Source organism: Toxotes jaculatrix, chromosome 17 (assembly GCF_017976425.1).
Source record: "Toxotes jaculatrix isolate fToxJac2 chromosome 17, fToxJac2.pri, whole genome shotgun sequence".
NCBI classification, from domain to species: domain Eukaryota; kingdom Metazoa; phylum Chordata; class Actinopteri; family Toxotidae; genus Toxotes; species Toxotes jaculatrix.
Genome location: NC_054410.1, coordinates 15,307,183 through 15,325,508, shown reverse-complemented (window position 1 = coordinate 15,325,508; position 18,326 = coordinate 15,307,183). Strand labels below are relative to the sequence as shown.

General features: G+C 39.8%; 1 protein-coding gene across 4 annotated transcripts in view; it reads left to right on the top strand.

Moving 5' to 3' along the window:
- Positions 1-18,326, top strand: part of LOC121197005 (palmitoyltransferase ZDHHC14-like) — a 43,713-nt gene that overhangs the window by 7,711 nt on the left and 17,676 nt on the right. For all 4 annotated transcript variants that reach the window (XM_041060317.1, XM_041060315.1, XM_041060319.1 and 1 more), the window contains exon 3: positions 7,370-7,530. In XM_041060317.1, coding sequence (XP_040916251.1) covers positions 7,370-7,530 — 161 coding nt within the window. The remainder of the gene's footprint in view (positions 1-7,369; positions 7,531-18,326) is intronic.

The window sequence follows — 18,326 nt, the reverse complement described above, 5'->3', positions numbered from 1 at the left end:
GAAAAAATGTTACCATTTGCAAAAGCATGTCATGTTCAGTTTTTACACTGACAAATGACTTGGCCTACAGCTAAGAGAAGGTTCATGTTCTGCCCTTGCCTGCCATCTAACACAATCAAAATGTAATAAAAGGCAAAGCTGACAAAGCCTTGTATCCATGTAGCCCACATGAGTTTTGAGACTTTAGAATGAAAGGCCACAAAGCCAAGTGATTCAAAATCATTTTAACACAACATTAAGCACATTTTAAACATATTAACATATTTGGTACTGCAGTGTTGAGTAATATCTGTGGGCATACTGTACCTCTTCTCAAACAAACACCGAGGAGATACTGTGTGTGTTGGAGGATGGGTTATCTATGTTTGACAGGCTTTTTTTTTTGGAGACCACATCATATTGATTTCCTTCAAAGCTGTACGGCTACAGAAGAACGGAAACGAGGGTGTGGTTTATCTCAGGTGACACTGAAAGGACAGCCAGTGAACAGTGCTGAGTGAAGCGAGCCGTCACGCGGTTTCATCAAGCAGAGATGAAAGCCCCCCAAGCTTTAACTCCCAGCTGAGTTTTGAAAAACTGGTTGGCACCATAAGAGGATTTAGTGGGAAATGTGATAACGGTAATCTGGATTGGATTATTGTTGAGATTAACACACACCCTTTGGGAGGCAAATGAATTGGGAAACCTCGGGAGACCCTGTCGAGGTAGAAGGATTTACCTTTAGTATTCTGTGGAAGTAATGAACATGTCTCACTGGTGCACAGAGGACATTTGTTGAAAAAGAAATATAATACCAGGTTTACCGGAGTGACAATACTGGCAGATTTTATGTTATTTCTGTTTCATTATAATGGCTTGCATATAAGTTAAATACATTAGATGTATACCGTATAATACATCTTTGAATTTACATGATTGCGTGCTTTTTCTGATTGACATTCTGTTTGCTGGAAGTACACAAGAACACATAGGAAATTGGAATAAACTGCACTCTTTTCTGCTTTATATTATTATTATAGCATAGAAAACATGCCAATCTGGTTGATTTATGGTAAAGCCAAATGTAAAGAATTATAACAGCTCTCAAGGTTAGGAGAGGACCTGAACTTAAGAGACCAGATGGAGCGGCCACTCATACAGATAGGTTTTATGAGATGGTTCCCATACTAAACACTGATTGACTTTTGCTGCACTTTCTCCATGTCCTGTTGGAGAACTGCAGTGCTTCCTGCTCAGAGTGCAGCTTAATGTTTAAGTTGGCTTGGCTAAGAGTCATGCAACCTGAGTCTAAATTTGCATCTCTAAACTGTCTTTGTGATCTTTGACCCCTGGGTTTACTAAAATAGCAACGTTTTGAGTGTTTTGTTTGTTTGGCTTTTTAGGGACAGAGAGTAAAGTTCATATGTTTTGTTTTTATCAGATTGTGCATGAATTCACTTGTTTTGAGTTTAAGTTTATAGTCAGACATTTGATGGTGTCAAGCTGGGTTTATGACAGTAAAAGATTAAATCAATCCCAAACACCTTTTCATATGCAGTCAAATAGCTGCTACATAGCTGAATAATATACCAGTGCGTGTCATTTTGTAAAGCTAGGAACCTGACATACTCAAAAAGTCAAGGAATTGACTTTTTTTAATTTGAGTTTAAAGGGAACAAGGTAAAGTCTAAAGAAAAGTTACGACTGATATTTGGAGTTTTCATGACCTGTTTCAACAGGCAGTTGCTGCAAAGGCCAAATTAATGGTGCTTAAAAGCAACTTTATCTTAATGGAGATATTCTGTCCTTGTGTGTAATATTGGGGCTTTAATTGGACTGTGGAATTCAAAAACAAAACCAAACAAAACCAGTATTACATTATCTGATTTGCTCACTTATCTGTGCGTCAGGTCCAGATGTGTTTCATCCTAATGGATCTTCCCCTTTTGCTTCGCCACCTCAATAGCAATATGCCTGCAGTGGAATAAAAGAATGAAGCAATGATCATTCTTTATTTAAATACAGAGCAAACATTAGCTTTTCCTTGTGTCAACAAAATGTGTCATGCTGCTGCTTACTGCTATCTGAATGCTTGTAACCATCCTGTGGTTAAAGTCATTTCTCACTATGTATTATGCTACTCTATGCTCTACAGTGACATGCACTAATATCTCTTGCAGATACATTAACCATATATCCTTATGATGTTTGCATTAGGAATTAGTTATCAAAGCTTTATTGCATTGCCTTCAGCAGTCAGTAATACACAGACTTTGACACACAAGCTGTACATTTTTGTAAATGGATACCTGTTAGTGAGTAATTATCAGTACAAACTCTCAGAGTGCAGTCATCCCAGACCTTGGCTTTACAGTAAATGTTTTGTCTTACACTTTTTCGAAACCAGCCATAGTGGTACACAGCTTCAGGTTTGATTTCTGTGATTGACTAGCAAGGATGTTTTTGTTAGCCTGTTGCTCCCCTTGGAAAGGGGTTTTGACAATATTTATTTTGATAAATGTTTATTCAGAATGTCTCGTTAAGTTTATTTCAGATGATCCCATGGTAAGCAACAGTAGATTTGACTTATCAGACTTCTCTGTATTACAATCTGTGCATTTGCCGCTTAGGGTAGGGCATACTAACTGGAATAGCCTTTCTGTTTTGTTACTTTATGGATTATTAGCCCTGGTTTCTACAGCTTATATTTGACTTACACAGATTTGTTGTTTCAGGATTTTTTCCTGAATTAGCAGGAATGAAAATAAATTCTTTCCTCTAACTTTTGGCTGGACAACAGGATGCATCCCAAGTTATGCTTGCCATATAAATGTGTTTAGGCTTAATATATTTGTTGAGGGAAGAGTACAAAACCCATGTCCCAGTCCAAATATTTGCGGTTCTAGAGGCTGAAATTTTTAATAAATGTAAAACTGCAACTAGACTAGAGCATATATATATATATAAGGACATCCTCCTCCAGAGACCTCGACTCAGATTTGTTCTGTGGTCAGTCTGTCACTATTTCTGGATCAAATCAAGCAATAAATCAGTCTTCATCATCATCAACCATGTGGTTTGTTGAGACATTTGAAATGGTTGTTATAAATGTCATCATGCTGTCTATATCTTGTTGAATGTCTTTGTTTCTTTTTTTTTTCCTTCCTTGGAGGCTTCAGCTCACTCATGTGGCTGTTTCCAGGGTAACCACATTGCCTTTCGAAATTTACCACGTCTGACATTGGATACTGTCCGTCTCCATGGCAACAAAGCCCCTAAAGTCCCAGTTAGATATAAAATTTGGTATCAAACTACAAGGGAAATGAAGGTATAAACTTTGGAAACGTCCAATTCCTTGTAGATATCCTCTCTTTACAGTCCTTGACAGTAAAGAGGGCTGTTGAAATTGTTCATGGTCTTTACCGCTCATGTTCAGTGACTGATAAAAATTGATTTCCGGGACATTGTCTTCAGGGGGAATTTAAACCAGGCAAGATGTTGCCTACCTGCAGCTCATCCATGTATCTCTATTGATCCATGTTTCTAGGACAGGCAGGCTTGTTGTTGCATCCATCCTCCTTCTCTCGTGGTTTCAGTGTTAAATCTCTGTACGTTTTGTAGCAACATGTCACTTTCTATCACACATGGCTGGCTTTTCATTATGTTCCTGATGTCCAATACATCGAGACACGACTTCTGAGGATGGAGGCAGCAGTTTGTGCTGTTCTCTCCGCCATCTTCATCACCATTTGCCAGATTACAAGTTTTGAAATGTCATAATATTTTCCTGGAAGAGAGCACAAATCAGCATGTTTTGGTTTTCCGTGCAGAAAGAGAGAGCAGGCAGTGGGTTCACTCGATTCTGTGATTTTTTAACTCTAAATGACCTTTGGCGAATATTTGACTTTTCCTTGGGGAGCTTGACTTTCTCATTGATTACTTCAAAACCATCCAAATCTTGGCTTTGGGTTAATTGTTACAGATGTTGTACCCTCACTCAACGTCTGCCAGGCTTTTTACAACTGTAGTGATTTTCCATTAGCACTTTTAATTGGTGGATTCATTAATCAGATGTGTGACCAGTCTGACAGAATAGAGGACAGATGGGTAGATGAAGAGATGTCAGGTATTGACATTCGAATTTTCTGCTTTCCAGCGGCAAATGCAGGCAGACAATGGCAAGCTGCAGACTATTTCTGCTTACTTGCTTTTATACCGTTTGTGTTATTAACAAGTAAAAATCTTTCATGAATTTGAAAAAAAACAAAAAAAAAACAAACGGGTGCTCACAACAATAAGAAAAATGAGACATAGAAAAAGACATTGATTGATTAATGCCTGTTTTTCTTTAGATCTTCTCTTTGTGGCTACAGCAGGGAAAGCTCCAGATTTTTTTCTTGGCAGAACTAGTTTCCTCTAATAAATATCATCACAGTCACGATGAGTAATTTAAAGGAGACTTGAAATCTTTGCAGGTTATAATGTGGAGTTTTGCATTTAACTTACAGCTGACAGCTGGGTGGGTTGTGTTTGCTGTGTGATGATGATGATGATGGTGAAGATGATGTTACATTTTTCGTGCACTTAAGCCCCCAGACAGGAAACAAAGAACTGAGCTCTCTCCCTGCATGACTGGAGTTGTCATGTCTTTTGAGCATTCCTTAAGGATTTGTCCTCTCAGCACTGACTAAATGGTCAGAAATCTGCTGCCACTCTTTTGTTATTTGTTTCCTCTCGGGATGTTGAAGCAAACTAAACATGTTTTCAGTCGTCCAGCATGTGAATGGGGGGAGTTGCTGACCAGATTTTCTGAAGTCTCCTAAAGCCTATTTTTTTTTCTTTATATAACCTACAATACCAAGACATGCAAACATGATATGCATAAGTAATAACATGAGATAATATACTATAATATTTACTTGGTTGTATCGTCGTGGCTGCAGAGTGGTATAAATTTAAAGACAAAGAGCAGTTCAACAGACTTGTACAACTGGTTCTTGTAGTGTTTGCAGTGAAAGTATTTTGCTAGGCAGGAGCAACAGAGCTGTCTTCTGTTTAAACAATGACAGTCAGATTTGGAAGATTATGAGCAGAAAAATTGTCTGCAGCACTGCCCCAGCCAGAGATAAGACTATGTCCTGTATAGATTACAATCTCAGGACACAGTGCAGGATGGTGTGTCTCCACCCTACCCAGTTCAGAAGCCTGAGGCTGGGTGAGAATCACAAAGCACTGAAGTCTGTGCAATGGATGTCCTCTTAGTGAGTGCCTAGCATAAGTTGTGTATATTGTATGTGGAAACAGTCAGTGTCCAGGACGATGACCTTGGGAACTCCAGGCAAGTCTTAGAGTGGAGAAGTGTTTGTGCTGCACAGCGCTGTCCTGCTTGGAACCCCCCTGCTGATGTCCCAGACAACCCAGTGTGTTTTTGCTTAGTTCAGTCTCACTCCAGATGTAGAGAGCAGCAGGACTGGCCAGTGTCCACTCAGAGGTCGTGTCACAGCTCAAACATCGTTCATCAAAAAGGTATAAATATTGTACGTCTCTGATTCAGGTATTGTCCTTTTATAAATTAGAAATAATGTTTTATTTGCCATTTGCCTCACCTGGAGCCTCTCATCTGGTTATGCTTGATAGATAATAGATTCTTCTTACAGACAAAACCACATTATAATGAACAGGCTTACTCAGCTCACAGGCAAGTTACACCTTACTTGAGAATAAGGCGTAATGCCAGCCACTTGTGTTGACAAAATTAGTAATGCTAGGTCTTTGCTAGGGTGTCATATGTTGGCTGCCCTTTTCCCTTGGCTGAGGGGTAGTCTTCTCCAGCAGTTCATGTGAAAGTAGGCAGCACATGCAGATGATGCTAGAACTCCAGTTAGCATAGATCAGCAAATCTAAATAAGTGCTCCAGGTCCATCCTCCCCATCCTCTGTCGTTGGTGGAACCCCACATGGCAAACCTAAATATAGTTTGGCTTGGTTTATGAGATTAACTGGTGCTGGCATAGATCAGCGGATGTAACTGCCCTCCCAAGGTGTTACCATCTGAAGGCTGGTGAGATGGTGTGATAGTGATAAAATGTCGATCAACAACTGATTGTACATTTTGTTAAAAAAACAATAAATGTAATGCAGGGATAAACGGTTTGATATTTCTGCAAGTTATGCAACATTTTTGTGGGATTTTCAGCAGATATGCAGTTGAAAAACTGTGTCTTTACAGTAGCCATCAGTGTCACTTAACATCCTCAGTTTGTTAATGCTCTATAGTCACTGCTTCTCTGCACTGAATTTTTCTGTTCATCGGGCAGTTTTATTTAGACCCTGTGTTATTAGAGCGTATACCTCCACCAGAATTCCTCGATCCACCACTTTAACCAGATTCACATCAAAATCTGATGGGTTTTTCCCCAGCCCATGCCCCAACCATCCACCATATGTGGTAAAAAAGTGTTTCAGTTCTTTTTGTTTACAAATTAGCAATCATACAAACAAACAAACCAACACACTGACACTGGCAAAAACATAACTTCTGAGACAGAGGTAAAAATCACCTGTACTGGCATAAATACAGCCATTTTAGGCACCCTGAAATCTCTTGCTTTGGAAATCAGTTGACAAAAAGCATTTGATATGTTATATTTTCAGTAAATACAAAGGAATTGATACTTAGAGGTGCAATTTACAGAATCTGTTTGAATTGGTACAGTTATTTAAATAGATGAACAGATGAACAAGAGCCTTTGTGTAAACACAGATTTTATTGAAAACCTTGGCTCAGCTTGCAGCTTTACTGTTTTGCATTCCCCAACAGCATCCCTCAAAACATATGGTTACCACATGTTCATTTAGTTTCCCTTGTCTGGAATGACACCTCTTTGCTGACCCCAAATCCAATCAAATAGACCAGAGACTAGCAAATGAAATGGGATGTGGCAGCCTGTGCCCCACCTCTGTGAGACTAAATGTGATTACTGTAATAACCACCTGCACCGTAGGACGTTTAATGGGATTACGCTAAATTGTCTCATTAGAACAGATTACGACACAGAGGACTGACCCTTCGTGTGTGTATCTGTTTGCCTAAGTATTAAGCAACAAGTCGCCGGTATTACCATTTCCTAAACTTGAAGGCTTGTCGCAACTGCCGTCCAGTGTTGCTTTCACAGGCTGAGTGTTGTGTACAAATGTTTGTACTAAGAAGAGCGGTTTGTATGTGAGTAGACAGGCACGTGCCCCTCAGGCCATCAGCTGATGTCCTTTAATCCCCCAAGGCTCTGGCTATTTGAACATTCAGGTTTTTGCTCCTCACACAGAACCACGTTTCTTGTTTGTTGCTTATTTATTTATTCGTTTTTAATCTCCACCTCTTCTTGCCCTACCAGTTGTCGGTTCCTGGCGCTGCAGTTGACCCCGGCCATCCCAGTCATAGGAGGTGTGCTGTTTCTGTTTGTACTGGGAACACTGCTGAGAACCAGCTTCAGTGACCCAGGGGTGTTGCCCAGGGCCAGCCCAGATGAAGCAGCTGATCTTGAGAGGCAAATAGGTAAGACTGCACTCCAATTAATTGATTTTACTTATAAAACATGAAAATGAAAACCAGTTATTGCAATAAGCAATTACTGTTGAACTTCTGTTTCCTCTGCATCTGCATTTTTGTGATTTTTTCCCCCATCTATTTTCTAACTGTCTGTGGATATATTCCTTGACCAGCCCTGTTGCTCCCATCACTATACCATAGCAGTTGTTCCTTTGTTTAGTATGTCAAAGAGGAGTCTTTTTTGTATCTCTTGTAATCTTCCCTCCATTCATCCCTTTCTCTTCCTCCCTGTCTGAGTTTATGATTACCTCCATGTTAGGCGCTGTACTTCTCTCTGAGAAAGCCTCTCTGCATGGTACTGATCCAGAGGAGTTTGTGTGTCTTTACAACCTCCTCTACAGAGTGTCAGATTATCTGGTTGTACCTGGAGTTTGTCTGTGTAGCCAAAGAAGTAGGGATCAAGCCTTCATTGAATCTGGATTCAGGCTGAAGTATTGGTGCTGCTTTGACCAAATGGCCTTTGATCTGTTTATTTCACTCCAACTTATGCAAGGGCCCCCATTTGATGTTTTACCCGAATCATAAATTGCATTTCGATAACTTCAGAATCTAATTTATGATGTGAAAGGTAAAACTATTGGTGCATTAGGATTCACTTGATATGAAGTAACTAAATTACCAGGATGACAGCACTAACGATAGCTCACCATGAGCTAGAATTAGCCAAGACTGCAGTTTGTGGTGTGCATGTAGTCTGTTCACCGCTATCTCTTTGTTATTTGACATTACATTTGAAGAAATCAGTAGTTAACAAATGCACCGATGCAAGCGGCAAAGTCTCTGGATCAGCCCCTGTTTAGATTTCGCTGATTATGTTATTACTGATGTGATTTCAGAAGGAAAAAAGCTGACAAATAGCCAAGTCTTCCTTTTCTGTACACATTACAGTGTATTTGAGATGTCTCATGAATAATGGACAGGTTCTGCTTTCAGCATAATCGTTAATGGTAAGCTCTGAAGTGAATTAAATGTATTTGAATGCTTTTTCTATGTTCAATTAAAGCTATCAAAGTTGTGCTTGCCAACTTAATTCATCAAAACAAATGTTAAAGGCAATACCAAAGCAGTAAAATTCATTTAGGAGAAATGAAACATTGGGCCAGCATAAAGATGTAAAGTTAAAGTGCAGTCAGCTACTTAGGGACCCTTTTAGACAGGGTAGGGACTGTCATCCTCAAGGGCACTTCATGCTAAAATTTACACTGGTAATAGATTGAATTTAGTTTCTCGCCAGTCATTTGCAGGACCAACTTGCCAGTCTCCAGTAGTGTCTTCCTGCCCTGGAGCTAAATGGATTATCACCACTTTACTCCAAGGTTTAACTTTCTAAACCCTATTTTTAAAACCCCCTTTAAAGTTTTGGTCCTTTTATTTGTAATGTGAAGCTTGTGTTTCTCAGCGATGGTCCTTTCCGTGCTTCAGGCCACTGGGGCCTCATTAAACAAACTCTGGACTGGCTTAATTAATCTCATTAGGAGATGTAAAAGCTTTTGGGGGGAAGGTGAAGTACAGAGAGCTTGGAGCAGTGTGCTGAAACAGCACTGTGCAAGAGGACCATGTTGTATAGGCAAGTATTTTTTCAGAGGATAAACAAATTAAAGGATGAAAATATGAACATTTTTGACCTAAATACCACTCTGCCCCCTCTCAAGCATCGATTCATCCCAGTTGGCTTTTGTTCTGTGCATTTCTGAGTGTAGCAATTGGCGGTTTCTAAACTGGAATCTCTTGTTCACATACAAATGATTGTTGTCATGTTGTTGGTTGCCTGTACCCAAATCTGTATGTGTACAGGTTGTGAAATGACAGTATGGATTAGGCTTTTCCTAAGAAAAATGCTTTTTTTTTTAACACACCATGGTGTTTGGCTCTCATTTCTATTGGTTTACTTACATTTTTCTCACCAGCTTACTAGCTGAGATGTGTGGCTGCAGGGCATTAGCACAGCTTTACAGTGGAGTCCACAGGGCATCACTAACACATGCAGGCAGACAGATTTTAAACAAGCCCAGTTACACAATTTATCTAAGCCACTTTGAAGTGAAAGACATAAGGTTAAAACTATTTAATTATTACCCAAACTGTCTGTTTTTAATAATTCAGCAGATTTTATATCACCATCCCTTGTCCACTTGATCAACTATTTATTGTAATTGCATGACCACAACATTTAGAAAATGTTAACCTTAATTTTCACTTCCAAGAGAACGTTTAGATTAATTAGGTTAATATTGTTTTAATTGTAGAATGACTTGAGGTTGCAGTGCCCCTAGATCTTGGTAGTGTTTCCCTGAAACAGCCGCATCCCATGGCATTTGTGATGCTGCCAGGAGACTAATAGACTGCTTTAGTGCTGATGCCATTATGGCTTCCATTTGAAAGAACCTGGCTTGTAATAGCAGGAGGATTTTATATACACACACAAACAAACGCATACACATAAATACTTCAGGTGGAGTGTATCCTTCAGCGAGGAATGTTAGATTTAAGATACTGAGAGGTTAAGGTCGCTGCCTTTTCCCACAGCTTGTAAAAAGTCAGAAAATCTTTGTTAAAATACATTTTCTTCATTGAGTTGCTTGCCGCATTCTGCCGCTCTTTCTTCCTGCTTTCTCTTTCTTTCTATCAGTCTCTATCAGTCTTTATAGAGTAGCATCTCTCTACAAACACGCCCCATTGCTCTGTGTTTCCAAATTTTCAAACACCCTTCATCCTTGGCTTTGTTTCTCTGGTTGGTTTGTCCGGGCTTGTTCAGTGATCTGCTCTTTGGTTCTCGCCATAGCGTGGCAGCTTGACATGCAAGACATTAGTAGCACATCTGTAAGCTCTTAGCTTGATCATCCAGCCCCATCCCAAGCCTCAACACCAACCAGCCTCACAATGTCTTCCAGGAGAAAACACTTACTCCTGTCTCTTTCTATGTCTGTCTTCCTCACTCTGTTTTTACAACTTGTATTTGCTCTTAGCCCATTTGTTTTGAAGTCATGATTAAAATGTGTTCTGAAATGGTGAAATTGTTTACATTTCCTTTCACTCCCCATGTTTACACTTTTATATATTCCTTTTGTTTGTGAGTATGTGTTTGCACATGCATTCTCATGTCAGTGCTCCTCATTTCTCGTCTCCGTCTCCTCCTGTCTTACTCACAACAGGATTCATTCCTTGAATTTTTTTTCTCTTCTGACCGAGACTGCTCATTTTTATTCACAAATTCTTTTTTTTAAAGCAACGTGTCCTTATAAAACTGTGCAGACGCTGCTAATAAGAAAGCAGCTGACAGGCTGAGTGAGCATGGATAACTTTTTCACGTCAGTGCTGCCATAATGTAATGGCTCTTTACCACTTCATGCCTTGTTTCCCATATGCTCAGTAGCTGTTTTATTTGGTTCGCAATTTGATGTACAACACTTGCTCACTCCATTTACTTAAGTGCCCTACATTTATCTCAAATAACATTTTCCATAAAAACCCTAATTAGAAGGTATAACTAACCTTTATTGAGTGCTGCAAATGATACACTTCCACTTTAATGTGTTTTGCATCCATCTTGTGCAAATGCAGTCTATGTATGTGAGATGTAGCCATCTTAATTACAACAAATATCCTTGAACACTCGAGCCACCAGTAGCCCAAGGAGTTTCGTAACTCACCCACAGTCTCATAAATAGTTGATGTTTTCAAGTCCGGGTGCTATAAGGCTCAAGTTCTACACCACTCTCATTGATCTGTTGACTAAACAATGGAGGACCTAATGTCAGTACAATGTAAGACATCAAAGTCTCTAATCCTGTATTTCTGGAGGGAAAGCTGATAGCTGTGCCTCTGCTGTCATCATTGTGAGCGGATATCTCTGCTGTCTGCCAAATGCTTTAGCGTTTAGTCTGTGAAAACAAGGTTGGAGTGGGTTGCCTGATGTAGAGCCCACCTCAGACAAAATCAAGTGTGGCATGTTAGCACAGGTAAAAATAAATGAAAAACAGATGAGACATAAAACTGTATATGTCATCCTCATTCTCAGTATGTTGTCACTCCTCAGTGTACTGTTAAAGCAGCAGAAATACCTCAAACACCTTTGAAGGGTCGGGGAAAGAGCTGTTGTTTATCCCAGCTTGAAATGGAGACAAGAGTTGATTTCTCTTCAGTGTGCCACGTTTGATGTCTATGCATGTTTGCCTGCCTGCCCAATATGTCAGGACTAGACAGGCTGGCATCAGTTCAGCTACCACATGCCAAATCCAAAAGACTCTCTGAAGCACTAATCAGAGTGAGAGATGGTCAGAGCTGCCTGTTTCCTTCCTTCCACCTAATATGGTCCAAGCTAGCTGGTGAATGTCAGGACAGCTTCACAGTTTTTTCTAAAGCTGCCAGCTAGACTCAAGGCCAGCAGAGGAAATAGATTTTGGAAGGCTTAGAGCTTGGACTGCTGGAGGAAGGATGGGGACATCAGTCGAGGATGCAATGACATTTAGGCTTTTCATGACTACAGGTGCAGTCAATATGGGTGTTTGAAGGTGAGGACTTTGGTGCTTCCTGTTTTGTGTGTGTGTGTGTGGGTATATCTGAAGAGAAACTCGTGCAAAAAAGTAAAGCCAGGAATGTTTCCATGTGTTTGTATGTGTGGGGTGAAAACAGTGGCAAAGTAGAGGTCTAACTCACCTCACAGAGTATTATGCCCTGACAAAGACCTCATGCTTGGAGTGTTTGATCAATAAAGCAGTTTATTAATCGAACAGGATTCGACCCACCTTTTTCCTCACTTTCGACTTATGCTTTGTGGGTGGCTCCTCTCCACTGTTAGTAGTATTCCCTGCCTCTTTCCACTCTGCCAAAGTGTATTAACGTCACAATAAGCTGAAGATTGCATGAAGTGTGCTGTTTGTACAAAGCGTTGCTGAGGGGACAAAAGCTGGACTCTCTGCTGCTGATGCAATCAGAGATACTTGATTGGGTGATGCGATGATAATGTCTGCAAATGGTGGCATTACAAATCTTAGTTGTAGGGTTAAGTCTATGGTTGGAATCATTATAATATGCTGATATCGCAGAATTAAATGTCATTTTTCATGCTTAATTATGCTTTTTTGCTCTCCTTTCTGTTTCCATCAATCAGGGTCCTTTGATTTTTTTTTTATTATTTCAAATGTATGTCCTCTCTTCTTATAATGCTGGCCTCTTCTATTCAGACAATATCAGCTTTACAGACAACAGAGGCATTGTGGAGGTAGCAGGATCACACACTTAAGTGTTACAAACAAAAGTTACAAACCAAGCATACTAGGTTTTAACTAGCGGTTGTCTCAACACATGATTTTTCTTTCTTTTGTGATCAAACTATATTTCTTTCAATTTTAGGGGCAAAGCAATTACTTTTATTTCTTTCAATATTCTATATCTCCAAGCCCACATTACACCCTCCTCTCTGTTACTTGCGCCCTGTTTAATTACTTTGTGTTTATCATTTTTGTTGAACTGTTTTGTTGGGACTGCCTTTGTCCGTGTCCTTGCCAGAAACTTAATTCAGATGCTAAACTCAAAACACACAGCCCATTACCAGAGACACAGAGAGGGACCAGCTTGAGCCATTCTCTAAGATGAGAGCTAGCTTAATCACATTAGATACAGCTTCCTCTCCCCGGAGCGATAAGACTCTGCAAACATGCTTGAATTTTTACACCTTGTATGTCTGCTTGTAGTGTTGAATTTGCTTTGACTGGAGACAAATTTGAGACAAATTTGACACTGTACCATGGATGAACTAAGGCTCTTTTGATTAACAGCCATGTATTGAACAACACACGATGTTAGGGGTGGCTACTTGTTTCCATCTTGTCTTTTGTGTTCTTTAAACGTTGACCGCTGCACTGTTAAATTCCGATAAACATCAAAAAGCTGGTGCCAGTTTAAATTAATCATCATAGATAGGGCAGTTTGCGGGGGTGTATTGATTCTGACTGTTGGGCTCCAACTCTAGAAATTAAAGAAGTGAAATAAATCAGCCAGAATACACAGATGTGGTCCAGAAATACTCTCACAATGACCAGGTATATCAGAAGCACAGTCCCTTTTGCCCTTGGCATGATAATATACTGTTTTATATAGTGCTGCGATGTCTGTCCTGTCACAGCAAAGAATGAATTAATACCCTGTTCTGAATGACTGAATGAATTATATTTTATGCGAGTGCTTGAACTGCTACTGTAACCCTCTTCCTCCCTCCTCTCGCCCCTCTCAGTGTGCTCAACCACTTGAGGTCACATTCATGTTTGACTTCATTGTTATTGGCTTCATAATAACTAATAGGTGTGCAGTCAGGGGAACGAGGCTCTGTAACAAAGCCACTTGACATCTCAACTTCTGCCTTTATGGATTGCTGGTACATGGACCTCAGTCTGTCCTCCCTTATTATGACTGACAAAGGGCGGAATGTCAGCAAGGGAGGAAGAGTTTACCACGGTTCAGCATGTCACACAGATAGTGAGAAACTGCCTGGTTGTATGTGTCATAGAGGGTGAGAAGGAGAGCAGATGAGTGAATTAAAATAAGCAGAATTATGTTAAACGTGCACAAGAGATTTAATCTTGCAGTTGTGCTTCACTCCTCAGAGATGATTAAAAGGTATATATGTCGGATGTTGCCTGTGCTCACCAATATGAAACTGTATCTTTGATTTCCTTCCTGAAGTGAAGCTTTAATCGTTGAACACCTGCTCGCAGCCCCAAGACAGTGTTAAGTAACGTGGTTGGGGCTTTATCCACACCCCTCTACCATTTGTCATTTTGATCATGTGTGCTGCAAAGAATCATTTCATATTCTTAGAAGTTGCCTGAGGTGAAATAACTTTCTTTTCTATTTTTTCCTCTCTTTTTAGTCGTCCTTCGTTCTTGGCTACTCTCCAGGCCTACAGTGACATGGACATGAAAAAGACAGATATAAAGAAATGATGAGAAATGAGTCAGTGGATGATGGGGACAGGAATAGAGCAATGTGCAGAAATAGAGCTGTCACTGTAGAGCTGTTTTGTTGGAGCAAAAGACAAGACAACAAGACACACTTGTTGTGGAGCAATTAGACTGGCCTAGATTGACCCAATATGCTGATCATTCACTCTCTTGTTCCATCCCTTATGCTTCCACTGTCTCTCGCTCTCTCTCTCACACACACACAGACACACATCTTTCGACTTAATGCACTTCAGTTGAAAAAAATCTATAGGCAGAAACGCTGAGTGTGTGCCCTCATACAAGGCTTGTTTTAGGCTGTAAAAAAAGGATTTAATATATGACTAATAACAGCTACTGTAATCATTTTTCAGTAGCAGATTTCTATGTGTCTTTGCTCTGTCTTCCTGTCTTCCTGTCTCCCTGTGGATCTCATCGGGCTTCATTATCCAGAGTGAAGCAGCATCTGTTCATCGCTGTCTCTGTTGCCATATTCTAGCTCTTGTCCAATACCTGACCATGCTTTCTTCTTTGTTGTCACCCTTTACTCAAGCATGTCACATGTCACATCTCTGTATCAGGACTGCAGAGCTGAGTCCTCATAGTCTTGGCCAAGACCTTTTTCAGTTCAGCCCTGAGTGAGTCTGAAGCAGTGGACATTCAGTAAAATTTTATTGCCGCATTGTTTTGTGTTCTGCTTCTGTTACTTGCCCCTGAGTCAGTGATGGCTGCTTGTAATGCTCCACATATTTTACCCTGTGTTGGATTTTACAGGCCAAGCTATACATTTGGCTTAAAATGAAGTTGATATTGGAATATTTACATAGGTTTAGCTCACCAACAGTGCAGTGTTTTGCTCACATTGTAAGCTTACATTAATGCTGCTGTTTCATGATGTAGCCACATCAAAAATCAGCAGCAAACCAAATTAAATCTATTTAAAAGGCATTCAGTAAGCCTTGCATTGTGCAAAGTACTTAGCAATTTCTTATCAGTCCAGGACTGGTGCCCCACTGCTTTGAATAAATGGGTATAGCCAGATTGTTCTGTTTTTCCTTTGCCATGCTGCTCCTTGAGTGTTTTTTGAATAGTTTTAGTCTAAAAGGATTCACTCTGCCATTTGAACTGTGTGACAGGTGTTGCTTTTCTTGGCTTGCTTCAGGGCAAGGTCGGACAGGAAATTCCTCTGCAGTGAATTTCCAGTGTTCCAGCTGCACAAGTTGAACGTCAATTAACTCCAGAGTAACTTCCTCAAATGTAATTATGTTTTTTTTTTGCTCAGGATGAAGTCAGTAACCAGAGTTCAACCTCCAGAATGCCATATTCATTTTTAGCACTAATTAGATTTATTTTCAGGAAAACAATGGCAGACCAGACAGAACTGTCCTTTGCTTCTGCTGTATTTAACCGTAAACACTCCTCCTCATGCCCGGCTCCCAGCGACTGCAGGACAGTGCACACATATACCAGCTGCCATCAGCAGGGAGATGTTACTGATTGACCAGCTATGATAAGCATGTCTCACACTTTCTCCCTGTTATTGAAAAGCACTTTTGATAATTATCCACAAACAGAAGATTTGTCAGTGAAGAGATATAACCTGTTGAGAAACAATTATTTTTCTAGACAATCTAGTTGTAGGTTGTTTAGGTAGACTTAATACTCGTTGTGGAAAGCTGCTTATTTAGCTCATAAACCTGTAATTAGCCTTGATTTAGCTAATCCTTACTTAGTCATTGTTTAGAAAAACCAGAGTGTAGTCAATATAAATCGTAGTATAAACGTTTTTCTATCTCATAGCTTAAATATTGGAAGTATTACTATTACTACTAATTTTGGAGTCCTAATCTATTCATAATTTTAGAATCGTGCTAAGAGAGATCCATAGCACAGGTATAAAGAAATGGAGCCTATTGGTGGCTGCTGGGGAATCTTGCTGGCTTTAAATCATCCAAAGAAGTAAACAGAGGCACTGTATCATGCTGTGGCCATATATCTCAAATTTTTAAAAATGAAAACACTGGGACTGCTGTCAGCTATTCAGTGTCAATGTGTTCATGGACCTTTATGAGAAAAACTGAAGTAAACAGATGCGGTATTTAAGCATCATAAAAATATTGAAAATTAAACCAAAAGGGAATATAATGAACATGAATGTGTATAGATTTGGCTGTTTAAAAAGATCTAGTCTAGTGATCTAGTGTCTTATTCACCTTTGACTTTGAATTGCAAAGATATCCTCACAAGTAATGTCTTTCTCTGATGTACCTGAAAATGTCCGATCTTAATTGGGAAAATCTTGTATTTTAAGTATGGTTTTTATCCACTTGTAGTGTTCAAGGCCCCGACATCGCAGCTTGAACAAAACAGAATTTGCTTGTGCCTCTCTAGTTGTAGTCCTGCGTCTCAGCATTCAGGCTAAAGTTAGTTCTTCTGCGTGTAAGCCATCGTCATTGTATTCCAGTGCACTTTCCGTCTGTGAAGGTAAAGGCTCCAGTTTTCTCTCCTCCACATACACAGTAGGATAGCAATTAGTTTCCCTTTATACCTCACCAGGCAACGCCTAGCACAATTTGGCTGACATTGAACCCTCATTTAACTTTGTGCCTGAGGGTGTGTGTGGGTACAGAGTGTGCGTGTATGTATGTGTGTTCTGTTACATCACTTCCCAGTCTACCTGGCCTTATTTTCTAGCCTCAAGCGCTTAGTCCTGGTCTATCTCTCTGTGGGATCTCCCACTAGACACCGGTGTAAGGCTAAGCTTTGGCTGCCAGGATGGCAAAGTGTACAAATGGCTTTGTTCAGCAGAAAAGCTACTTTGACACCTCCGCTCACCCCCTACTTTACTGCAGGCATCTGTGAACAAGTGTAGTGAATGCTGATGGGCTGGTCCAAGTGTACTTGAGGTGTGACCACAGCTGATTTACAGGACAGTGTATGGAGATACAGGTGTTACAATTTGACTGTCTGGGCTGTAAATAGACCTGTTTTTCATGGCTGTACATAAGCATGCTACTTACACTTTATTCAAATTTCATCCTGTTGAATTTCTATTATTTTTGAGAGACAAGATGTTCTTCATGATCTTAGTCCAGCAACATATGTATAATATAATACTATTCAATATGCTGGGTTTTGACTTATACCTCTGAAAAGGTTACAGTGTTTAGTTTGTTGTAGTATTGTACTGGCAGCACCTTATAATGTTTACGTCTTATTGGGAATGAACAATAAAATGACCTACTTATTTTTGAGAATTAGAAGCTTTTATTTAAAGTAGGATAGTCAAAAATTAAAAACTTTGCAAAAGTAGTATAATGTAAATGGCAGTGTTTAATGTATTGGATTTAATTATATAGCTGCTTTTGCTGTGGTTGTTTCCACTTCATGTTCTCAACTTTCCATGATTTTATTAGTATTATTTCCTACAGTAAGGAGAGCGTGAATGATTCTTCTGTACCATTAAAATCATTATATGGAGAATGAGTTTAGGCTTCTCTGGCCAGCATGCAAGTAGTTATGATAAGTACCTAAATCACGATTGATGCCAAATGTCTGCCTTCACTAGCACCTGTAGTGTTGCCTTTTGCTGCCTTCGTGCCTCATTGGCAGAACGAGAAAAACGTGTCTTTATGTGTCTTTATGTACCTGCCAGCGTTATTTCAGAGATACCAGAATACGCTTCAACAAGGTCTCCTCTGATGCTTCAGAAGAACCCTACAATTGGGTGTCATAGCTCTTCATTTCACTTGACAGGAGCTGACATTACTGTAAATTTTATTTCAGTATGAATACCTATACGAT